Source organism: Nerophis ophidion, linkage group LG17, assembly GCF_033978795.1.
Source record: "Nerophis ophidion isolate RoL-2023_Sa linkage group LG17, RoL_Noph_v1.0, whole genome shotgun sequence".
NCBI classification, from domain to species: domain Eukaryota; kingdom Metazoa; phylum Chordata; class Actinopteri; order Syngnathiformes; family Syngnathidae; genus Nerophis; species Nerophis ophidion.
In genome coordinates, this window is record NC_084627.1 from 22,076,024 (window position 1) to 22,099,799 (window position 23,776).

Here is a 23,776-nt window from a genome sequence, read left to right on the forward strand (position 1 = left end):
TCTTCTCTGAAAGCTGCTCTTAAAAGTTAGTTATCAAGCGTCTTACTCACACTTTCAGCGAAGTGTAGGACTGAATCTTAACACTCAGAGCTGAATTACGACATTACTATGTGCCGTAAACGGAATTTTAGGTGACGTCATTTCTGTGTCCATAGAGATGACCAATCACGGAAGGGAATCCCTTGTCTAAGAATAAAGAAATATCTTAGAAATATTTAAGTGGACAATGGGAGTGCATATTTTGACAATAAACTACAAAATGATATAAAACAAACAAAAAATAGTGGCAATGAATCAAAAATAAATGTTTCCTTTTCTTTCCAATTCATTAATTAGGCAGCTAATTAATGAATGTTGCTGATGAGATGACGCCCCTTATTATATCTGTGACAAAAATAATACCCGCTCTGTCTAAACGATACCGGTTGATCAGCTGCTCGTCATCAAACAAAGCCAGGACATCCTTCCGCTCCCTGAACGTTTGCGCACGTCTCTCTCGCCTCAGTGCCATCCCTGGCAACTCCTAACCACTTAGGACACCTCTGAAGGTCTCTTAAATATCGTGGAGAGTAGGAGTGATTCTTAGACTCAAGAAAGTTGATAAATAGCTTTTATTCTTAAGTTTGAGAGTAGGACTGAATTTCGCAACTTCTCTGGACTTAAGTGTAAAATGGCACTCTAAGACGCTTGATAAATACGGCCCCTGGTCACTTAAATGGTGAGCCTTTTTACAAATGATAGCCTCAGAAATTCAATTACCTGTTAGCTGCTTTTCATTAATCCACACGGGCAACAGCTTTGGTTAAAATGAGAGTTAAATGAATATTTCACACAACTACGTCTGACACTTATTAGCTAGCTTGCAAGGTACAATATAAAATTATTCAAGATAACATTCAATCACCTTCCAGATGGCCGACATTCCTTCGCTTTTAAAGCTCCCATATCACAGATGTAGTCATAAAAACAGATATCCTTTGCAAAATGAGCAAGGTATTCATATTTAAACAAGAACAGGAGGAAATATTCCCACACTATATACAGTATGTTTTCACCCGCAATGTTGATGCGAGTGGCAGTGCTGACTTGTGTCCTACTTTTGAATGGATTATTGAGTTTTTTCTTTCCTTCTGCCTCAGCTGGACGGCCTGCTTACTGACAGGGAGTCTCTTCCTGAGCGAAGTAAAGAAATTCGGGAGAGACTGAAAGGGAAAGGTTTGCCTTCAGGTAAAGTGAAAGTGGAAAACAACACACGACACACTGATTCACATTAGTCACAACAAACCACAGTTCATAGTGGTCCAAGTATAACCAGGACAGATCGCTAAAAATCTTGTTAGCACTTGTCTAATAGGGTTTGTACGCAGTGTAATTGGAAACAGAGGATTACTGTCATTTAATTTGATTAGATTTACTTTTTTCACTTCTGGTTTTCAGTCTTCAATTGCATGCCCTTTCTTTTTCCGGGCATGAGAAATCTGTGAAAGTCCGTGAGGAAAGCTTGCTCTCTGCAAGCCCGAATCGGCTCTGATTATGGAAACTATGACCAAATCCTCTCAGTGGTTTTCTGAGAACACTCGCGCATGTTTCCAGCCTCACGGAAGGGAGAGGAGTGCTCAAACATGGCCTAGTCGTACCGATTATGTAAGCGGGGCATGGCATTGATTAGAGATGCATATTTGGGAACCCTGAAAGCTGCTGGTCTGTTTTGTTTTTGTGATTGAGCTGCGAGCAGCTCATTATGTCTTTATATGTCTATCTCCTCAGGGTGGATCTCTCTGGCTCTACCTAAATTTGAATGGCTGCCTAATGAAATTAATCACAGTTTCTGTTTCTAAGTGTTCTATTCAGATCACATCAACATTATCTGGAAATGCTTTACCTCTAAAAGTGTCACTTGTTCCTAGAATGACTCTCTAGACATTTGATCTTTCATTCCTATTTTCATCACAAGTACTAATTTAATTTCCTCGTGGTGAAAAAAAACAGCAACAAAAATACAAGTAGCTTGTATTATCTTTTGATTTAAAATTTATGTTCATATGATCAGTAATCTGACAAATGCGTGAATGTAAGCAGGCGCTTTTTACAACAAAAGGTCGCTAGTTGTTTGGATCAGGTAGAAACCTTTATGGTCATAAATCTGTTGGGATTTTACAACTATTTTTCCATAAGAGATTGTTAGGGCTGAAGCTATCGATTAATTTATTTGATTATTAAACTATTTGAATAAAACACTCCCTAGCCCCAATGCCTCTTTTGAAGATTTTTCTGATAACCTTTATTCTTTCTTCTTTATAAAATGCACATGACTTTGAAATTTTACTTTAACCCTCACTATATATTACTTATTCAAAACCCAAAACTTGTGAAGTCGGCACGTTGTGTAAATGGTAAATAAAAACAGAATACAATGATTTGCAAATCCTTTTCAACTTATGTTCAATTGAATAGACTGCAAAGACAAGATATTTAATGTTTGGACTGAGAAACTTAATTATTTTTTGGGAAATAGTCATTAACTTAGAATTAAATCGCAGCAACAAATGGCAAAAAAGTTGGCAAAGGGGCATTTTTACCGCTGTGTTACATGGCCTTTCCTTTTAACAACACTCATTAAACTTTTGGGAACTGAGGAGAGCAATTTTTGAAAATTTTCAGGTGAAACTATTTTCCATTCTTCCTTGATGTACAGCTTAGAAGCCTTCAGAAGTTTTCTGATGACTCTGCAATAGTGGGGTGTATTGAGGATGGTGATGAGGAATACAGGGGACTGGTGGAGGACTTTGTCACATGATGTGGAAAGAACCACCTCCAGCTCAATGTGACGAAGACCAAGGAGCTGGTTGTGGACCTGGGAAGGAGGAGGAGTCAAAACACGGCGAGGCCCTCTACAAGAAGGGACAGAGCCGCCTCTACTTCCTCAGGAGGCTAGGATCCTTCAACGTCTGTAGAAAGATGTTTAAGATGTTCTACGAGTCCGTGGTGGCGAGCGCTTTCTTGCACGCCGTGGCTTGCTGCGGCAGCGTGCTGAGAGTGAGGGAAGCAAACAGACTGGACAAGTTGGTAGAGAAAGCCAATAACGTGGTGGGAGTGGAGCTGGACTCTCTGGCGGTGGTGTCAGAGAGGAGAAGTCTAGCAAAACTCCTAGCCATTATGGACAACACCTCCCACCCACTACACTCGGACCTTGCGGAGAGAATAAGCACGTTTAGTGGAAGGCTCAGACTCCCAAAATGTAACACGGAACGACACAGGAGGTCCTTCATACCGACAGCCATCAGACTGTATAATGCATATGTTCCTTGACTGCACTTAAATGTAGAATATATTTATACTTTTCATATATTATATATATAATAAATGTCATATATTATTATTATTATTGTTTATTGTGAGCGAACTGGGGTGTTGAATTTCCCCCAGGGATCAATAAAGTACTTTCTATTCTATTCTATTCTCTTAAGTTGTTCAACAGACTCTGTTGTGATATTTGACGCTTCATAATGCGCCACACATTTTCAGTGGGAGACATGTCTGGACTATAGGCAGGCCAGTCTAGTACCCACACTCTTTTACTACAAAGCCACACTGTTGTAACACGTGCAGAATGTGGCTTGGCATTTGTTTTGCTGAAATAAGCAGGGGCGTCTATGAAAAACACCTGATAGGATGGCAACATATGATGCTCCAAAACCTCTATTTTGTTTTTTGTTTTCTACCAATGATTGTCTGTACCTTTCAGCATTAATGGTGCCTTCACAGATGTGTAAGTTACCCATGCCTTGGGTACTAATACAGCCCCATACCATCACAGATTCTGGCTTTTAAACTTAACACCTATAACAGTCAGGTCGGTTCTTTTCCTCTTTGGTCTGGAGAACACGACATCCACAGTTTCCAATAACAATTCAAAATGTGGACTCGTCAGACCACAGAACACTTTTCCACTTTGCATCAATCCAACTTGGATGAGGTCGGCCCAGCGAAGCCGGCGCCGTTTCTGGGTGGTATTCATGGCTTTCGCTTTGTATTGTAGAGATTTAACTTGCACTTACAAATGTAGCGATCGACTGTAGTTACAGACAGTGGTTTTCTGAAGTGTTCCTGAGCCCATGTGGTGATATCCTTTACACACTGATGTTACTTTTTGATGCAGTACCGCCTGAGGGATCCAAGGTCATGGCCATTTAATGTTGGTTTTTGGCCTTTCTCTAGATTCTCTGAGCATTTTGATTATATTACGGAGTGTAGATGGTGAAATCCCTAAATTCCTTTCAATAGCTGGTTGAGAAATGTTGTTCTTAAAGTTTTTGACAATTTGCCCACACATTTGTTCACAAAGTGGTGACCCTCGCCCATTCCTTGTTTGTGAATGACTGGGTATAAAAGCAGCTTCCATAAAATGATAAATAAATAAATAAATAAATGGGTTGTACTTGTATAGCGCTTTTCTACCTTCAAGGTACTCAAAGCGCTTTGACACTATTTCCACATTTACCCATTCACACACACATTCACACACTGATGGAGGGAGCTGCCATGCAAGGCGCCAACCAGCACCCATCAGGAGCAAGGGTGAAGTGTCTTGCTCAGGACACAACGGACGTGACGAGGTTGGTACTAGGTGGGATTTGAACCAGGGCCCCTCGGGTTGCGCACGGCCACTCTCCCACTGCGCCACGCCGTCCCTGGGTGCTCAATCATGGCATCCAACTGTTCCCAATTAGCCTGTTCACCGGTGGGATTTTCCAAATAAGTGTTTGATGAGCATTCCTCCATTGTCTCAGTCTTTTTTGCCACTTGTGCCAGCTTTTTTGAACTATGTTGCAGGCATTAAATTCCAAATGAGCTAATATTTGCCAAAAATAATGTTTACAAGTTCCAACGTTACATGTCTTGTCTTTTCAGTGTATTCAATTGAATGGAGGTTAAAAAGGATTTGCAAATCATTGTATTCTCTTTTTATTTACCATTTGCGCAACGTGCCAACTTCACTGGTTTTGGGTTTTGTATTTAAAAAATAAGTTATGAATAGAGAGTACTGTGGAGCCTAAAACCAGTTAATATAGACAATATAGAACTGAACTATACAAAATGACTCTCTGATAAAGTATGATAAGTTGAGTAACAATGTAGTTAACAATTTAACACTTCCATATTTGAAAATGTATTAATTAGAGGAGTAGTGTTTGATTTATGTGATAAACAACTCGTTGGCATTAACTGACAACCTGTAGATGCTAACATGTCCTCGCATGCAAGTCAAACATAATATTGGCCCATTGCTTTCTTTCCAGCTTATTTTTCTTTGAGCCATCTCTCTCGGCACCCTGTTGTCCCAGCCGCACACACACACACACACACACACACACACAGGCCAACCGCAGCGCAATTAACATCACCAATAGGTGCACCGCTCTATTGGAACAGTTTTGCGGAAACAATGTCAGATTTGATCAATTTGTAATCATTAAACTTTTTCTATAAATCACTTAAGCAACAAAATATGAAAACAAAGCGTTTTCTTAATCGAATCGTTGCGGCCCAACAGATATAAGAAATAGTCTGTTCCCGGGTTAATCCGTCCCCATATATTACAAACCCCGTTTCCATATGAGTTGGGAAATTGTGTTAGATGTAAATATGAACGAAATACAATGATTTGCAAATCCTATTCAACCCATATTCAGTTGAATTCACTACAAAGACAAGATATTTGATGTCCAAACTCATAAACTTTTTTTTTTTGCAAATAATATTTAACTTAGAATTTCATGGCTGCAACATGTGCCAAAGTAGTTGGGAAAGGGCATGTTCACCACTGTGTTAAATCACCTTTTCTTTTAACAACACTCAATAAACATTTGGGAACTGAGGGAACTAATTGTTGAAGCTTTGAAAGTGGAATTCTTTCCCATTCTTGTTTTATGTGGAGCTTCAGTCTTTCCAACACTCCGGGGTCTCTGCTGTCGTCTTTTACGCTTCGTAATGCGCCACACATTTTCGATGGGAGACATGTCTGGACTGCAGGCGGGCCAGGAAATTGACCGCACTCTTTTTTTTTTTTTTAACGAAGCCACGCTGTTGTAACACATTCTGAATGTGGCTTGGCATTGTCTTGCTGAAATAAGCAGGGGCGTCCACGAAAAAGACGGCGCTTGGATGGCAGCATATATTGTTCCAAAACCTGTATGTGCCTTTCAGCATTAATGGTGCCTTCACAGATGTGTAAATTACCCATGCCTTGGGCACTAATGCACCCCCATACCATCACAAATGCTGGCTTTTGAACCTCGCGTCGATAACAGTCTGAATGGTTCGCTTCCCCTTTGGTCCGGATGACACAATGTCGAATATTTCCAAAAACAATTTGAAATGTAGACTCGTCAGACAGAACACTTTTCCACTTTGCATCAGTCCATCTTAGATGATCTGAGGCCCAGAGAAGCTGGCGGCGTTTCTGGATGTTGTTGATAAATGGCTTTTGCTTTGCATAGTAGAGCTTTAACTTGCACTTACAGATGTAGCGACCAACTTTATTTAGTGACAGTGTTTTTTTAAAGTGTTCCTGAGCCCATGTGGTGATATCCTATAGAGATTGATGTCGGTTTTTGATACAGTGCCGTCTGAGGGATCGAAGGTCACGGTCATTCAATGTTGGTTTCCGGCCATGCCGCTTACGTGGAGTGATTCCCTGAACCTTCTGATGATATTATGGACCGTAGATGTTGAAATCCCTAAATTTCTTGCAATTGCACTTTGAGAAACGTTGTTCTTAAACTGTTTGACTATTTGCTCACACAGTTGTGGACAAAGCGGTGTACCTCGCCTCATCCTTTCTTGTAAAATACTGAGCATTTTTTGGGAAGCTGTTTTTATACCCAATCATGGCACCCACCTGTTCCCAATTAGCCTGCACACCTGTGGGATGTTCCAAATAAGTGTTTGATGAGCATTCCTCAACTTTATCAGTATGTATTGCCACCTTTCCCAACGTCTTTGTTACGTGTTGCTGGCATCAAATTCTAAAGTTAATGATTATTTGCAAAAAAAAAAATGTTTATCAGTTTGAACATCAAATATGTTGTCTTTGTAGCATATTCAACTGAATACGGGTTGAAAATGATTTGCAAATCATTGTATTCTGTTTATAATTACATCTAACACAATTTCCCAACTCATATGGAAACGGTTTATAAAAAATCTAATCAAACAAACATATATACAGTATTGTCGTAGCCCAATATACAACATAATTGCAGTTATTGTTGTTATTTGGAGACATTTAAATCAGAGTAAACTAAGGGCTTAAAGAAATACATGCACCTGGGGATAGGTTGATTGGCAAAACTAAATGGTCCCTAGTGTATGATTGTGAGTGTGAATGTTGTCTTTCTATCTGTGTTGCCCCTGAGGTAGTGACTTGTCCAGGGTGTACACAGCCTTCCGCCCAATTGCAGCTGGGATAAGTTACAGCACCCCTGCGACCTCGAGAGGGCCAAGCGATAGAAAGATGGATGGATGGAAAACAGGCCTGCAGAGCAAAATGATGTGTCTGAAGCTAGCAAATGTTAGCCTGCATGTTTATTATCTGTCATTGCATTGTGTGAACCCTCACAGTTTACAAAGACTCGAACAGTGGTTTAAATGTCACCCATTTAGTATTTACTTGTACTTGGCCCATTTTGGGACTATGGCTGGACCTTTATTATCATTTGCTAACGTTGCAGCCAGGACACTTGCCAGCTGCACTCGGGTGGAACACCTTGGACAAGTAGCTACCACATCGCAGGGCCAACACAGATAGATAGACCAGGGCCAATTTAGTGTTGCAAATCAACCCATCTTCAGGTGCATGTCTTTGGAGGAACACATTTCATTCCTTGTCCTGCAGTCATTATCAAACTTATTCTATTTTCTTAAATACAAATCCATGTTTTGTTTTTTTTTTGCGGAATTTTGATCTTATATTTTCCCCAAATTGTGTTTAAACTCTCTAAGATGTACAACTTAAACAGGAATTTAACTTTTATCATCCGACATGATATCTCTTGAGATGTAACAAAGGATGCTTTGTCAGGATTTATCTTGATGCATTGTTTCCTTCCCATAGGGAGGAGCGCTGCTCCTCGGGTGCTGGATCGCTACCGTGCCAGGACTCAAGATCAGTCTTCTCTCAAACGAGGCCTCAGTCAATCCATGGGCTCCCTGTCAACGCGCGAAATAATGAGGGTGGATGATGAGGTCAACCTGCAGTATTCCCACTTAGACTATCACCTTGACTCGGAATACCACGGTGAACTAAGCCACAAACCTGTCGCACAGCAACACCAGCACTCATACCCCCACCTGCACCCATTTCATCCCAAGCAAAAAGGCCGACCAGTAGAACTAGATCAGAGATCTTTACCCTTCCACATTGCAGACCTCAGGCCAGCTCAGAACAGGAATTCCTGGGCCTCCTCTGTGGACTATGCCTGTATGGACCCAGAGGCTCTTCGCTTTGGTGCTTTGGAAGACGCACGCAGAGGCATAAGCGCGCTAAGCACACAAACCATTGGCAGGATCAAAACGCCTTTTGGCGCTTCAAGGGACAAGGTCTCTCGATACTTTGATCTTGGCGGAATGAAAAGCAGGAATGCCCTTTACCACTCAAGTCTGTCCGTGGGATCGGGCCTCCCCGGAGCCTACGACCGGATCAAGGACCGGCAGAGAAAACTGCAGAATCTGCAGCAAGCAGTGGACGGTGAGTGAAACCAATTAATCGTGTATGCTTTGTTTAGTTTTGCCACAATAAACTGCAATATTGGACAGCAAACAAGTGAGAAATCACATACCACATAACTAGTTGTCTTATCTAAATGGAATGCTGTTTTTTAGGGTAACTATTAGGGGTGTGGGGAAAAATCGATTCGAATACAAATCGAATCGTTTACGTTGTGCGATTCAGAATCGATTCTCATTTTTTAAAGATAGATTTTTTTTTTTTTAATTTAAAAAAAAAAACAATTTTTATTTTTTTTAATCAATCCAACAAACCACTACACAGCAATACCAAAACAATGCAATCCAATTCCAAAACCAAACCTGACCCGGCAACACTCAGAACTGCAATAAACAAAGGAGGAGAAACAAACACGACACAGAACAAACCAAATGTAATGAAACAAAAATGAATATTATCAACAACAGTATCAATATTAATTATAATTTCAGCATAGCAGTGATTAAAAATCCATCACTGACATTATCATTAGACATTTATAAAAATAATAAAAAAGAACGATAGTGTCACAGTGGCTTACACTTGCATCGCATCTCATAAGTTTGACAACACACTGTGTCCAATGTTTTCACAAAGATAAAATAAGTCATATTTTTGGTTCGTTTAATAGTTAAAACAAATGTACATTATTGCAATGAGTTGATAAAACATTGTCCTTTACAATTATAAAAGCTTTTTTTTTTTTTTAAATCTACTACTCTGCTGGCATGTCAGCAGACGGGGTTGATCCTGCTGAAATCCTATGTATTGAATGAATACAGAATCGTTTTGATTCGGAAAAATATCGTTTTTGAATGGAGAATCAAATCGAATCGAAAAAATCGATATATTATCGAATCGTGACCCCAAGAATCGATATTGAATCGAATCGTGGGACACCCAAAGATTCACAGCCCTCGTAAATATACAGTATCTCACAAAAGTGAGTACATCCCTCACATTTCTTCAACTATTGTATTGTATATTTTCAAAGGACAACCTAAAATATGACTTTGAGTAGGAAGTGTACAGTTCAGAAAGTACTATACATTACATCCCTGGCAACACACCCCACAAAGTCCAAATAGCACTGCAGTGCCCCCTGTGCGACAGTACTCTCGCAGCCCCAGACCATGATTCTTATTAGTCACTTGTATTGCTAGCTGTTTAGATAGTAATGTGTGACATATTTAGTGACTTATTCGTAGCGGATAATACACCTACATATATACTGCTATGCAAATCATATCCATAGTAGTCTATCATTTGTTTCTTATTAGGGATGTAACGATAAACTATATTGTTGATAACCGCGGTAAAACGCTTGATGGTTACTAGTTCGTATTACCGTTGATTATTTAAAAAAATTTGAAAACCGGGTTTGATTGCCTCATTTTGATAAACTCACGGACTGACTTGTGTTAGGTTACACACTAAATTGGCCCTAGTTTGTGAATGTGAGTATGAATGTTTGTCTGTCTGTCTGTCTGTGTTGGCCTTGCGATGAGGTAGCAACATGTCCAGTGTGTACCCTGCTTCCCCCCCATGACTCCGGAAGGGACAAGTTGTAGAAAAATGGATGGATGAATACAAGAAATGACATTATTTAGCTCTTTGATCACGGTGTCGCTATGAATAGTTCTTCTGTATTAGCGCTTATAAAAATAATACCACTAATACTTGGTTAATATTCAAAACACAAAATGTAAATGGAATATTGTTGTCGGTTTTTGGATGCCCATTTACATGGCTTTATGGGTGGATTGGACTGGACCTCCCATTGACTCTATTTTAAGCTCATTTTTATTTACGTTTGTTTGAGTAAGAATCTATTTAAAACAAAAGACAGCTTCTTGCCTCTCATAATGATTGTGAACGATAGGCAAAACCCCCCCAAAAAGTGCAGTTCCCCTTTAAGGAGTGATACGCCGCAATCTTAACCTATATCAACACATTGCTGTCTGAGCAACTAAGCTATTCAATTGTACTTATTTAACCTAACCGCTGTGCTCTCAGAACAGGGTGATCATTATATACTCTGATAGGGTATGATATGGAAGTGTTTTTACGGTGCGTTCAAGGGCTGCTGAACGCCTGCCAGAACACTCTTATTAGTAAAGCATAAGAAATGCAAAACATGCAAAATAGTGGGCTTTCTAAGAGTGAGTCTATTTATTTAAGATATTTTAAAAACATCTAAAGATTTCAGTGTGTGTTTAAGTACTTTTTGAGCACATTCAACAATACCACAATAATAATAACCGTAATAATTTTTGTCGCTTTAAAGGAGAACTGCACTTTTTTTGTAATTTTGCCTATCGATCACAATTATTATGACCAATAAGAAGACAAAAGTTTTTATTTTTTTCGGTTTCTAACATAAAAATCGACTCTTTCTCGGTGGCTAGCAATACAGCTAATGGGAGGAATCAATTCTGCCTCTAAATCACTTTAAAAATGTATTCAAAAACCGTCAACAATATTTAATGTATGTTCCGTGACCCGTATGATAACCAAGCTGTAGCAACATTGTTATTGTAAGAGCGAACACTCTAGCGCAGGGGTAGGGAACCTATGGCTCTAAAGCCAGATGGGGCTCTTTTGATGACTGCATCTGGCTCTCAGATAAATCGTAGCTGACATTGCTTAACACGATAAGTCATGAATAATTCTGCTGGTAATCCCAGTGTTAAAAATAACGTTCAAAATATAAAACATTCTCATGCATTTTAATCCATCCATCCATTTTGTACCGCACCTGTTCAAGAAGTCGCATTTTTGGTAAGAAGTATTTTATTTATTATTGGTTAGCTGCAGAATAACAATGTTATTTAAAATAATAAGAGACTTATTGTACTCTAAAAATGTTATTGATTAAAAATGTATGTATTTAATTGTATTCAGTGTTAAAAAATATTATATGGCTCTCACGGAAATACATTTTAAAGTCTTTGGCTTTCATGGCTCTCTCAGCCAAAAAGGTTCCCGACCCCTGCTCTAGCGACTGTCAGTCCCTACATTATATATAAACTTGCAGTGTGTATATCAAATGTTGCTGAAGGGCTTTGAAGGCTACAACATCTTTCAAGCGTTTTATCATCATCTTTAAAAAAAACTAAACGTTTGTGATCTTATCCCTCACAATGATTGTAAACGATAGGCAAAATTCCAAAACAGGTGCAGTTCCCCTTTAACTATAACAGGAAATGCTATAATTGATACATCCCTATTTCTAATTTAGTATTTCCCCTTAAGGTAGTTTACTGTAAAAAAAAAAAATGCTTGTTGAAATACAAGGAGTGTCACTGCCTTTTTGAGATAATCAATCTTATGGTAAGCAGTAGATTTGTTCTGAGTTAAATTTTAGCCAGTCAGATTTTAGCAGTGGAAATAGTTGGTTTTCTACATTTTAGTAAGCAGAAAAAATGTGCTTGAAAGATGTGATTCAAATCTCCAGGTTTGACTATAGGGCAGGTGTAGAGACTGGAAAAAATCCTTGTAAAATTTATAACTGACATATACTGTCAATCTGACATATACTGTCAATCTTACGTTCCAAGTGTACTTCATACATGCTGTAAGTCAAGATTGAATCAAAATGCGTATTTTGTTGTACTTTTTTTAACCTAACTGATACTTGCTTGAACAAGCTGACTTTTGCACGTCTCACACGTGCGTGCACATTGCACACAAAGGCAGAAAAAGACAAAAATGTCTTTCCATTGAGTGAAATCATTTTGTGGGTTAATAAAATTACACCTTCAAGCCTGATCTTGTCAGGATATATTTGAGAAGGATTGCGCCACAGAAGATATTGTCACTGTACTTAGTGGTGAGCTGTGTCCCACCATTAGGTTTGTTGTTGTTGCAAAGTCATAGTGATCTTATGTAACTACTTTGGGGGAAGGATGTGAGGGGGGATCACACTGACTTGTTTAGGGTTCGAAAGTGTGACGTGGAAACGCAATGCATTGTGAGTCGTGCTGGTGTCTAAATAGCTTATTTACATGGCTGAATGCAAGACCAAAATGTATTTTCTTCAACAAGTTCAAAACATGGTGTGAACGTGCGACATAATTAACTGCCAGAATGGTTGTCATGATCGATTCTTAAAAAAATGAATAAAACATTTGTAAAATTAGTCTCATTTCAAGTGTAGAAGCAAAGTCATGAAAGTCGGGTTAATTAGTTAATAAAGAAACGATGATTAACAGAGCCGTATGTCTAGCTTTTTCACTAGTAGCGCTGGTGCTAATAATTGAAAACAATTAGTAGCAGAGAACATTTTTAGTTGCACAGAAAAAAATTTGGAGCAATATGAAATGTCTTAAATATCACAATTTCATTATTGACACGTACACATGCCCACTCATACACATAAACACAATGACATAATACGGCCTACTGCACCCATCAATTAGACAACATGCAAACATTAAACAACTGTGCTAGCACTGTCGCTAACGTTAGTAGTGCTAGGGGCACGGCGTATCCACTTGCTCTGAGCGGACGGATTGTTAAATGAAATTATGCGCAGAGCGTCATTGGAAATATTAGCTTCGACCTACTTACTGTTGTGAAGATGTCCCGATGGTTAGTCTGCATTTGGTGCTTCAACTTGGTTGCATTTTTGCCGAAGAAATTTGAGGCACTTGGTTTACAAGTTGTTTTGTTGTCTCCCACGACAAAGGTAAAGTGCTTCCATATGTCTTCTTTTCGCTTTCTTCCCAATGTAGAAGACCTTGTATTGATTCTTGCTTCTCAAAGACACTCTTTCTGATTTGATACTCTTCCTGCTTTTCGCACCACGCAACTGTGATTTGATATTTTAGCCCACCCGCTTAAAGACAAAATTAAATATGATTGCATTTCGTTTTTGTCAACATTTTCGTCTCGTTTAAATTTGTTTGATTAAATTGTCATTTATTTTCGTCATTGTTCCAGTCAGTGTGCTTTTGTTTTAATTTTTTATCGTCCTAATTTCATCAAGGGAAAATATGTTGTCGACGATAACGAAGACAGCGATGTGTAGTCAACAAAATTATGGCCATTTTCTTCAACTTAGACGTTGTTTCTTCCTTGTTTTAAGATCGAAGGCGCTTTTCTTTGGTGTGTGAGCTATTTGATTTGACGGGGTATTTGATGTGATGTGAAGTGAATTACATTTATATAGCGCTTTTCTCTAGTGGCTCAAAGCGCTTTACATAGTGTAACCCAATATCTAAGTTACATTTAAACCACTGTGGGTGGCACTGGGAGCAGGTGGGTCAAGTGTCTTGCCCAAGGACAGGACTAGGATGCGGAAGCGGGGATTAGGGTTGGGCGAGATGGCCTTTTTTTAATATCTCGATATTTTTAGGCCATACACGATTCATATCTCGATATTTTGCCTTAGCCTTGAATGAACACTTGATGCATATAATCACAGCAGTATGTTGATTCTATGTGTCTACATTAAAACATTCTTGTTCATACTGCATTAATATATGCTCATTTTAAACTTTCATGCAGAGAGGGAAATCACAACTAAGTCAATTTACTAAAACTGTATTTATTAAACAGTTATCAAGCAGTAGCACAAACATTCATGTAATTTCAAAACAGAAAGTGCAAGATTGTCAGAGATGTTTTAAGACAAGCTATTAGTGCACTTTTGTGCATGATGTCACTAAGATGACATATCAAAAGAACACTAAATTATAGTTCACTTTTTGTACAGAACGCCACTACAAAAGTTTAAAAAAATAAAGTGCACTTTTGTGCATGATGTCACACAAGACATTTCAATAACTGTCAAATAAAAAATTAGCTGCATAATAGGAAATCAAATCGCTATGTGGTAGGTTACTGCGGACGTTATCTCCTTATGTTGTTGACTATTTTTTTCATATGGTGTTGATGTGGAAATGGTTGCTTCGGCATTTTGTTGGTGTGGCACCGAATGGAGATGTTGAAATGCGGAGTAAGCACTCTTCATTCTCTAGCAGGTGACTTTTCAAATGATGCTACATATTAGCAGTAATGCTACTTTTTGTAGCAACGCTTTTGCCCCACATTTGACAAATTACGGTTGTCTGTTCAACATATTCCCACTCGAAGCCAAACCCCCGCCAGACGATGGACCCCCTGCTGTTTTTCTTGGGACTTAATTGTTCTTTCATTAATTACCAGATTCGCACCTTCTTTCTCTCATATTACCACTTGCATCACAGCTAACGTTACCCATGCCGCTACCTCACTGCTCCGCGAGGGCATATACGTATGTGACGTATGTAAGAAGGTGCGCTTGCTGTCTGTGAGTAGGAGAGACAACAAAGTGTGGGAAAAGGATGTAATACCAGTGGCTAAAAGCAAATGCGTGAGAACATAAACTCGAATATCACGATGTAGTCATTTTCAATATCGCACAGAGACAAACCCGCGATATATCGAGTATATTGATATATTGCCCAGCCCTAGCGGGGATCGAACTAACACAACAGATAAAAGCAGCTATTGATGTTATTTTTGTGTGTGAGTATCGACGCATTAATACTTTTAACCACTGAAAATCAAAATATGGCCCACACAATAAGAAACGACAATCTATCCAGAGTGTATTTCAGCAATACAGTAAATTATTCTATTAGCGCCAACATTGAATGGGTTCGTCCTTGGCCCATTGTCACTTCTCGATAAATCCTAATTGTGTGTAATGTTATTGCTTTTTTACTACAGTATGTTGAAATGAATACAGTAAAAATGGCCATTAAAACAACAAAACTATAGATAAGCTTATATTTTTTGCACGCTACCTTTTTTATATGACGTATTGCATCTAACAGATGGGTGAACTATTTCGGTTGCATGAGTCCGCCCTCTCTGTGTACACTTCTTAGCACAGTCCTGACGAAGAGCCCTCAATAAAATACAGACGATCCAGACAAATAGTAACGTCAGAGCGGGGTTGTATATCACGTTTATCAGGCCATAAAAATGCAGCCTGGGCTAAAGAGACTGCGTGGCAGCACCCGGCCCTGGAGGTGAAAATTACACCAGAGAGGGACGATCGAGGATCCATCTTTAACTCCCATGTGAGCTCCGGGCTGAGCGCCGGCCCGAATTTAAGTATGATTGTTGGTAGATGCAGCATTGGGATGGAGTTTGCGTGAGTCACTTGCACCGAGGTTTCCAAGTGGCCCGTTGTAATTACAGACCAGTGTAATTCTAGTTTACTGCGCTCCGTCACGCATGTAGCACGTCCTCAACCCTCGCTCTTGATGTTTCTTACATCAACGCTGCATATTATCTGTGTGTAAACAGACTGGTCACTATCGTATAGCGCAAGAATGTGCGCACCAACAACACAATAGATTAACTAAGAGCTTTATTTTTTTCTTTCACAAGGACTTAAGGGTCTTTGTATGGCTTCTGTAGACCAGCTGGGCTGAGTCACATTTGGACAAAAAGGTCTGCTGCCCATTTGGAGCTGCAAGGGGGATTTTTTTTCTTTCATAAAACAAACGGCCTTCTTACTCCTCTTCCTTCTTTCTGCTCCCCAAACTCTCTCCAAACATTTGCAACCTCCCTGCTCTCTGGCAGCTATTTTAAGTGCGCTTGAGCCACAGAGCTACGCAGTTTTTTTTCTTCCTCGGCTGCGGCTTCTCATCTACCACGGGTCACACATCCCGTTTTCTCCCTCCTCCTTCTTTGCATGAAGTTTTTTTTTAAGTCCCATAATATACTATTATTTTTCAACAATTTTAAATTAGCGTCACAGGCTCTGGACACCAAATCTGATTTTTCTTCTTCAAGTCACATAGATTGGATTAAAAGCTCCAAATGTGCTTTAAAGCCCATATTTTTGCGTCAGATTTGGGCCACATCAGAAAGTAGTTTGACTCTGTTTGGTATTTGATCTTTCCAAATGCGACTGCAGTCTAAACATTGACTTTGATCGAGCTACAGATTAAATAAGCTCTGCTTCTTCCTACTCCTTTTCGAACATGTTGAAAAGAGAAACTGGAAAGTGTGATGTATCATGTTGTTTGCTTGCATGTTCGAAGTAAACTCAAATCCAAACTCAAACAGTACGTCATTCGTGTGCGCAGCAAGATCGCTTCCCTTTTTGCAATTCTTTTTTTCCTCCTCCTGCGTTTGTTTTCTATCATCAACCTACTTCCTCTACACAACGGCCATGACACTAGTCCACTAACATGCTAATCTGTGGCGTCCATGTTTTCTCGTGTAGCAGCGATTTCTTTGTTCATTTACGGAATCCGGTCTACCTCTAAGAAACTTTGTGGCTTGTGGTTTGTGCTGGTTTATACTGGAGTCTGATAAAGATCTTTTTTTTGGAAACCAAACAGTCAGCTTGAAAAAGTCCACTTTGGCCTTCAGTAATAGTCTGAGATCCCACGATAGTCTATTAAAAAATGTTACCCAAACTCTAAAGTTAATTCTAATAAAGACAAGTTATTTTAGTCAGCCTAACAGGGAACACACTGTTGTGTGTGTCTGTAGCTTAAATGCTAATGAGTTGCGTTAGTCTATACTAGGGATGTAATAATAAACTGTATTAATGATAACCGCGGTAGAACTTCCAATGGTTAGTATTACCGTTTTTAATTAAAATGACCGAAAACCTTGATTGAAAACTTCACTTTAACAAACTTACCACAGAATGACTGGCACAAGCTCACTACCTTAAATGCTAACATGAAAACAAGAGACATTAATGTCGTTCTCCATTAAGAAACGACATGCCCCGTTCTACAGTAAACTGTATAAAGCACATTGCTGTCTGAACAACTGAGCTATTCAATTGTACACATTGAACCTACAAACCCTGTTTCCACATGAGTTGGGAAATTGTGTTAGATGTAAATATAAACGGAATACAATGATTTACAAATCCTTTTCAACCCATATTCAATTGAATGCACTACAAAGACAAGATATTTGGTGTTCAAACTCAAAAACTTAATTTTTTTTTGCAAATAATAATTAACTTAGAATTTCATGGCTGCAACACATGCCAAAGTAGTTGGGAAAGGGCATGTTCACCACTGTGCTACATCACCTTTTCTTTTAACAACACTCAATAAACGTTTGGGAACTGAGGAAACTAATTGTTGAAGCTTCGAAAGTGGAATTCTTTCCCATTCTTGTTTTATGTAAAGCTTCAGTCGTTCGCTGTCGTATTTTACGCTTTATAATGCGCCACACATTTTCGATGGGAGAAAGGTCTGGACTGCAGGCGGGCCAGGAAAGTACCCGCTTTCTTTTTTTACGAAGCCACGCTGTTGTAACACATGCTGAATGTGGCTTGGCATTGTCTTGCTGAAATATGCAGGGGCGTCCATGAAAAAGACGGCGCTTAGATGGCAGCATATGTTGTTTGAAAACCTGTATGTACCTTTCAGCATTAATGGTGCCTTCACAGATGTGTAAGTTACCCATGCCTTGGGCACTAATGCACCCCAATACCATCACAGATGCTGGCTTTTGAACTTTGCATCGATTACAGTCTGGATGGTTCGCTTTCCCTTTGGTCCGGATGACACGATTTCAAATATTTACAAAAACAATTTTGAAATGTGGACTCGTCAGACCACAGAACACTTTTCCACTTTGGATCAGTGCATCTTATATGATCTCGAGCCCAGAGAAGCCGGCAGCGTTTCTGGATGTTGTTGATAAATGGCTTTCACTTGCATAGTAGAGCTTTAACTTACACTTACAGATGTAGCGACGAACTGTTTTTAGTGACAGTGGTTTTCTGAAGTGTTCCTGCGCCCATGTGGTGATATCCTTAAGAGATTGATGTCGGTTTTTGATACAGTGCCGTCTGAGGGATCGCAGGTCACGGTCATTCAATGTTGGTTTCCGGTCATGCTGCTTACGTGGAGTGATTTCTCCAGATTCTCTGAACCTTTTGATGATATTATGGACCGTAGATCAAAGTTTAAGTACCAATGATTATCACACACACACACTAGGTGTGGTGAAATTTGTCCTCTGCATTTGACCCATCCCCTTGATAATCCCCTGGGAAGTGAGGGTAGCAGTGGGCAGCAGCGGTGCCGCGCCCGGGAATCATTTATGGTAATTTAACCCCCAATTCTAACCCTTGATGCTGAGTGCCAAGCAGGGAGGCAATGGGTCCCATTTTTTTGAACTCCTAACCTACCGATCTCAGGGCGGACACTCTAACCACTAGGCCACTGAGTAGGTGTTAAAATCCCTAAATTTCTTGCAATTGCACTTTTAAAAACGTTGTTCTTAAACTGTTCGACTATTTGCTCACGCAGTTGTGGACAAAGGGGTGTACCTCGCCCCATCCTTTCTTGTGAAAGACTGAGCATTTTTTGGGAAGCTGTTTTTATACCCAATCATGGCACTGACCTATTCCCAATTAGCCCGCACAACTGTGGGATGTGTTGGATGAGCATTCCTCAACTTTATCAGTATTTATTGCCACCTTTCCAAACTACTTTGTCATGTGTTGCTGGCATCAAATTTTAAAGTTAATGATTATTTGCACAAAAAAAATGTTTGTCAGTTTGAAAATAAAATATGTTGTCTTTGTAGCATATTCAACTGAATATGGGTGGAAAATTATTTGCAAATCATTGTATTCCGTTTATATTTACATTTAACACAATTTCCCAACTCATATGGAAACAGGGTTTGTACAAGCTATGTTCTTTTAGGACAGCATGATTGTTTTACACTAGACGGAGGTGTTTGTACGGTGCCTTCATGGGCCGCTGAACAGATTAGGATCCCATAACACCTTCAAGAAATGGTAAGAGATTTGATTTATTATATACTTTTCATTTAGATAAATCTTAAGGAGCTACAGTACTAACCAATATTCAAAGCAATAAAAGATTAGCCATTAAAACAGATAAAATACTACAACTGAAACACTATAAGGGAAGCATGAGAAAAACATAACCTGCAAAATAGTGTGTTTTTGAATAGTATGTATTTATTTAATTATTAAAAAATATTTAATAGTGTGTAAAATTACTTTTTGAGCACATCCAAAAATACTGCGATAATAATAACTGTGATAATTTTGGTCACGGTAACAGTCATATGAAATGTTTATTTAGTTACATCCCTAGTCCACACCTCTACTTAGACAATGGTAAACCTACGAGTAGCTTCAGATGCGACCTGTGTCTGTGATTAATTTTCAAGCATAGTTTATAGGGGAACTGCACATTTTTTGGGGAATTTTGCAATCATTATGAAAGACACAACAGTGGATGTTTTTTTTTTTTTTGATTCATTGTAACTTGGAAATAAATGTAAATAAAAGTCTGCCTACAGTGTAGCCAATGCGAGGTCCTCTATTTTGCCCATAAAACCCAATGAATAACCATTCAAAAACACCAACAACTCCATTTACATTTTGTGACTTGAATAATAACAATAATAGTGATATTGTTATTAAAAGTGGTAATGCAGACAAACTATTTATAGCGGTGTCGTGATCACTACCGTGTGTGCCTATGTTTATATCAGGCTTCCTCGCTCCCTTGCTCCTTGGAAGTTTATTGTAGATCATAAATCATGCCTCTCACCTGGAAAGTAAATGGCTGAGGATATAATCTAACAAGTTGGTCCACATTGACTGCCATTTAGGAACCGGAACTGGCAAGAACAACACGAAAAAGTGCAGTTCCCCTTTAAGTTGCAAGCTTCTGCGCCAGTAGGGAGCGTAGTAAATGTCAAATGAACGCTGGAAGAGCCGCCTCAAAACATCGAGTCTCTTCACTAGCCTTAGCTATTAGCTACATATGGACATATCTTTGTTCTCCAACCATGGAAACCATGCGACAAATTGACTGTGAAGGACAATGATGAGAAAACAAAGCTGATGATATTATTTATCTTAAAGAAACAATCGCTATCATGACCAATAATCGACCGACTTCGCGTGGCAGTTCAAGCATAGCAACGCTTGTCGACAGTATGTAAGCTGAAGGTGCCAGCTATGGCACCGACATAACTACGAAGAATTACTTTTATATATGGAATTCTAGACAAGCTACCGATGGTATGCGCAACTGAGAATCAGCTGGAAGGAGACACTCGAGAAGGCCATTCTCCCAAGTAGATGACCAGCGTTCAGAGCGGACTTTTTTATATATGGTAGAGGTTTACCCAAAGAGCTCTGCGCAAGTCCGCCATTTTTATTCAGTTTTTTTTCAGTTATAGTTAATAAGTTCCTTATTTTTCTCAACCCTCATGTTGTGGCGCACACTGGCTTGTACATGCACATGCACATGCATTGTGATATAATCCACTGTTGCCTTTTCTAATAAAAACTACTAACTTGTCAGTAGTAGACTCTATATCGAAGCGCTAAAAATTACAACATGGCAGACAGGGGTGGAGATGCAGTTGAAGGGGGCTTGGCATGGACGAGAGTGTTGACATGTAAATAAGAACACCCCACCAAAGGGCGCATTCTAAGGAGAGAGGCAGGAAGCAACTTAAAGATGGTCTGTAAAATATAATCTGCAACATTTTGACCAAAGGACATCACATGCTATGTAGACCAAAAAGAAATGTTTTAAATGTAGAAAAAAATACAATATGACTCCTTTAAGGCTGCCATGGCTGCCACTGATTAGTAGATACTTGACAGAGCCCTAGGCTTTATTTTATGGACGCATAACGAAGCCTTTTAAAAATAGATTATTTTAAATAACTTACCTGTAAACACCGGTTGGGCTCGTCTACTTAAAGATGGGTCAGAGGCAGTGTCATGTCCATGAAAAAGGATATTTTTGTTTTATGATGTCATAAAAACACAGAACTTCAGAAGCGACCATTTCAGCGCCTCTTCTCTCAAAACTACAGCTGAGAACTGTGGTTTGGTGGTCATAAAGAGACATCTTTGGATACATTTTATTGTTGGAATATCAATAAAATGTGCATTTTCCATAATAGGGTATAAAATGATGAGACAAGAGTAGTCAGGCCTTTGCTCCTGTATCCTGATTGTGTGTAGCATCTGACTTTTAGCCCCCACCCCAACACGGTGCAGTTGTTTTTGGTGCATTTGAACTGTGCAAAATACAAAATAGGAACCGAATTCACATTTTACTATTGTTTGGCACTCTTATGGCATGCATTACTTATGGGGTGGTGCTGGAATCATTGCAATTCCCTCATAGTTTGGCAAAGATGAACCCTTTGCATATTATTGACTTGTCTTGACCTTGCTCTGCTGGCTATTTATTGTGTGCTTTCCCAAGCAGGTACTACTTCTAGTACCCGGTCACCCATGTTCTTCATGCTCCTATAAATACATTACTGCACACCACAGTAATATACTCCAGTCTCCACTTTTCTGCAACCTTTTTGTTTTTGCTGCTCTTGGTCTTGTCCTAAATACAATCGGTGTCTTTTAATGATAAGTAAATACAGGGGATGATTGTTCTCTATTGTTTAAGTGGACATTTTTTTTTTTTTACCTTTTTTTATCCAGAAACATTTCATTGAGTTTAAGAATCTCTTTTTTAAGGGAGTCCTATGTGGGTGGCACTGGGAGCAAAATGGGGTGAAGTGTTTTGCCAAGGACACATCTGAAGAAGCTGGATTTGTTCCAGTAATCCTCGAGTTTCTCGGCGACCACTCTACCCTCTGTGCCACGCCGCCCAACGCTATTCTTTGAAGACTGCATTTGAAGGCCAATTATGTCATAATGCTGATTAAAAGCTGTCCTCAGTTGAAGTGTCCTGCTCATGCGGCCTTCATTTTTTTGCAGAATGCATCGCTGCTATCATTTTGCAACCTCAAGTTTCCTGATAATTTGAAAACATGGCTTTTTGTGTCTTTGTTTTACAAAATCAAACTAAAATGACAAACGTGTGGATTTGCAGTGAAAGCCGTCCTCTGAAAATGTCCCATTCCATTTTGAATGTTTGTTGCTATTTAAGCTTAATTGGGCGCAGACCTTTTGCAGGGGATGTGTTGCTTGGCAGAGACATTCTTTTTTCTCTTTTTCTTTTTCCCCTTTTCTGACTCCTCTTATTCTTTCCTGCAGGAAAGTGATGGCGCAGCAGTGGTCAGTGTTCTCAGGTTTCACCCACATGCACTGTGCATGTAACCGTTCTTTAGAATGTGTGTGGCTTTGCAAATCCTTCTCCACTCAATATGACTTAAGCATTATTGTGTGTGATTGTATGTGTGTGCGTGTGTTTGTATGTGTGTGCATGCATGTATGTGTGCATGAGCATGTTTATACCTGGTCACTTTCATTTTACTCTGTACCTCTCCCCCTCTGTCAACCTAAGGTGCTTTAATCAGCAGATCCTTCCTGAGCAAATCTGGTGGCTGTAATTGAAGTCATGCGTTGCGGATGAGGGAATTCCAAACGTTATTGGACTTTTCCGGCACTTGGCAGTCGGTCATGTGTCTCAGAACAGTGGCAGGTCCAGTTAGGAAAACCATACGGAACAGTGGTGCTGGAATTTAGCATTTGAGTCAAGGTGTCCTAATTATCTAGCACTTTGGATTGCTGACTCGCAAGGTCTGCATCAAGAAAAAATAGAGTCTTGGCTTTGTTTTCGCTTAATTGTACTTTAGTTTCTTATACAAATGTGACAAAGACACATAGGCTGTGTAAAAAACCTTTAGCTTTATTTACTTATTATTATAATGGAACTTCTAAAATCCAACACCACCTGTTTCAAGCTGCTGTTTGACTTCCATTTTGCAGAAGTTCCCATAGGAATTAATGAAAATGAAACTTAATTAATCATACAGTTATATGGTATGTAACAATATGAAAATGATGCCAGGGTTATTGTGAGTAAAATTATCGGTCTTTGTTAATATCACGATATTGTTGAATATGCTTAAAAATACTACTAATGCGCACACATAAATCTTTTGATTTCTTTAAAAATAAACTCACTGTTAAAGTTATATTCCTCTGAATATATATCGATCACTCTGTTTTAAGAGAACACAGCTTATAGGTTCAATGTGCACAATTGAATA

At 39.2% G+C, this 23,776-nt stretch overlaps 1 protein-coding gene across 7 annotated transcripts in view; it reads left to right on the forward strand.

The window, feature by feature from the left end:
* The window catches only part of ptpn13 (protein tyrosine phosphatase non-receptor type 13), a 151,295-nt gene that overhangs the window by 36,501 nt on the left and 91,018 nt on the right, over positions 1-23,776 (forward strand). For all 7 annotated transcript variants that reach the window (XM_061876554.1, XM_061876557.1, XM_061876556.1 and 4 more), the window contains exons 6-7: positions 1,140-1,227; positions 8,117-8,749. In XM_061876554.1, the coding sequence (XP_061732538.1) occupies positions 1,140-1,227; positions 8,117-8,749 (721 nt within the window). The remainder of the gene's footprint in view (positions 1-1,139; positions 1,228-8,116; positions 8,750-23,776) is intronic.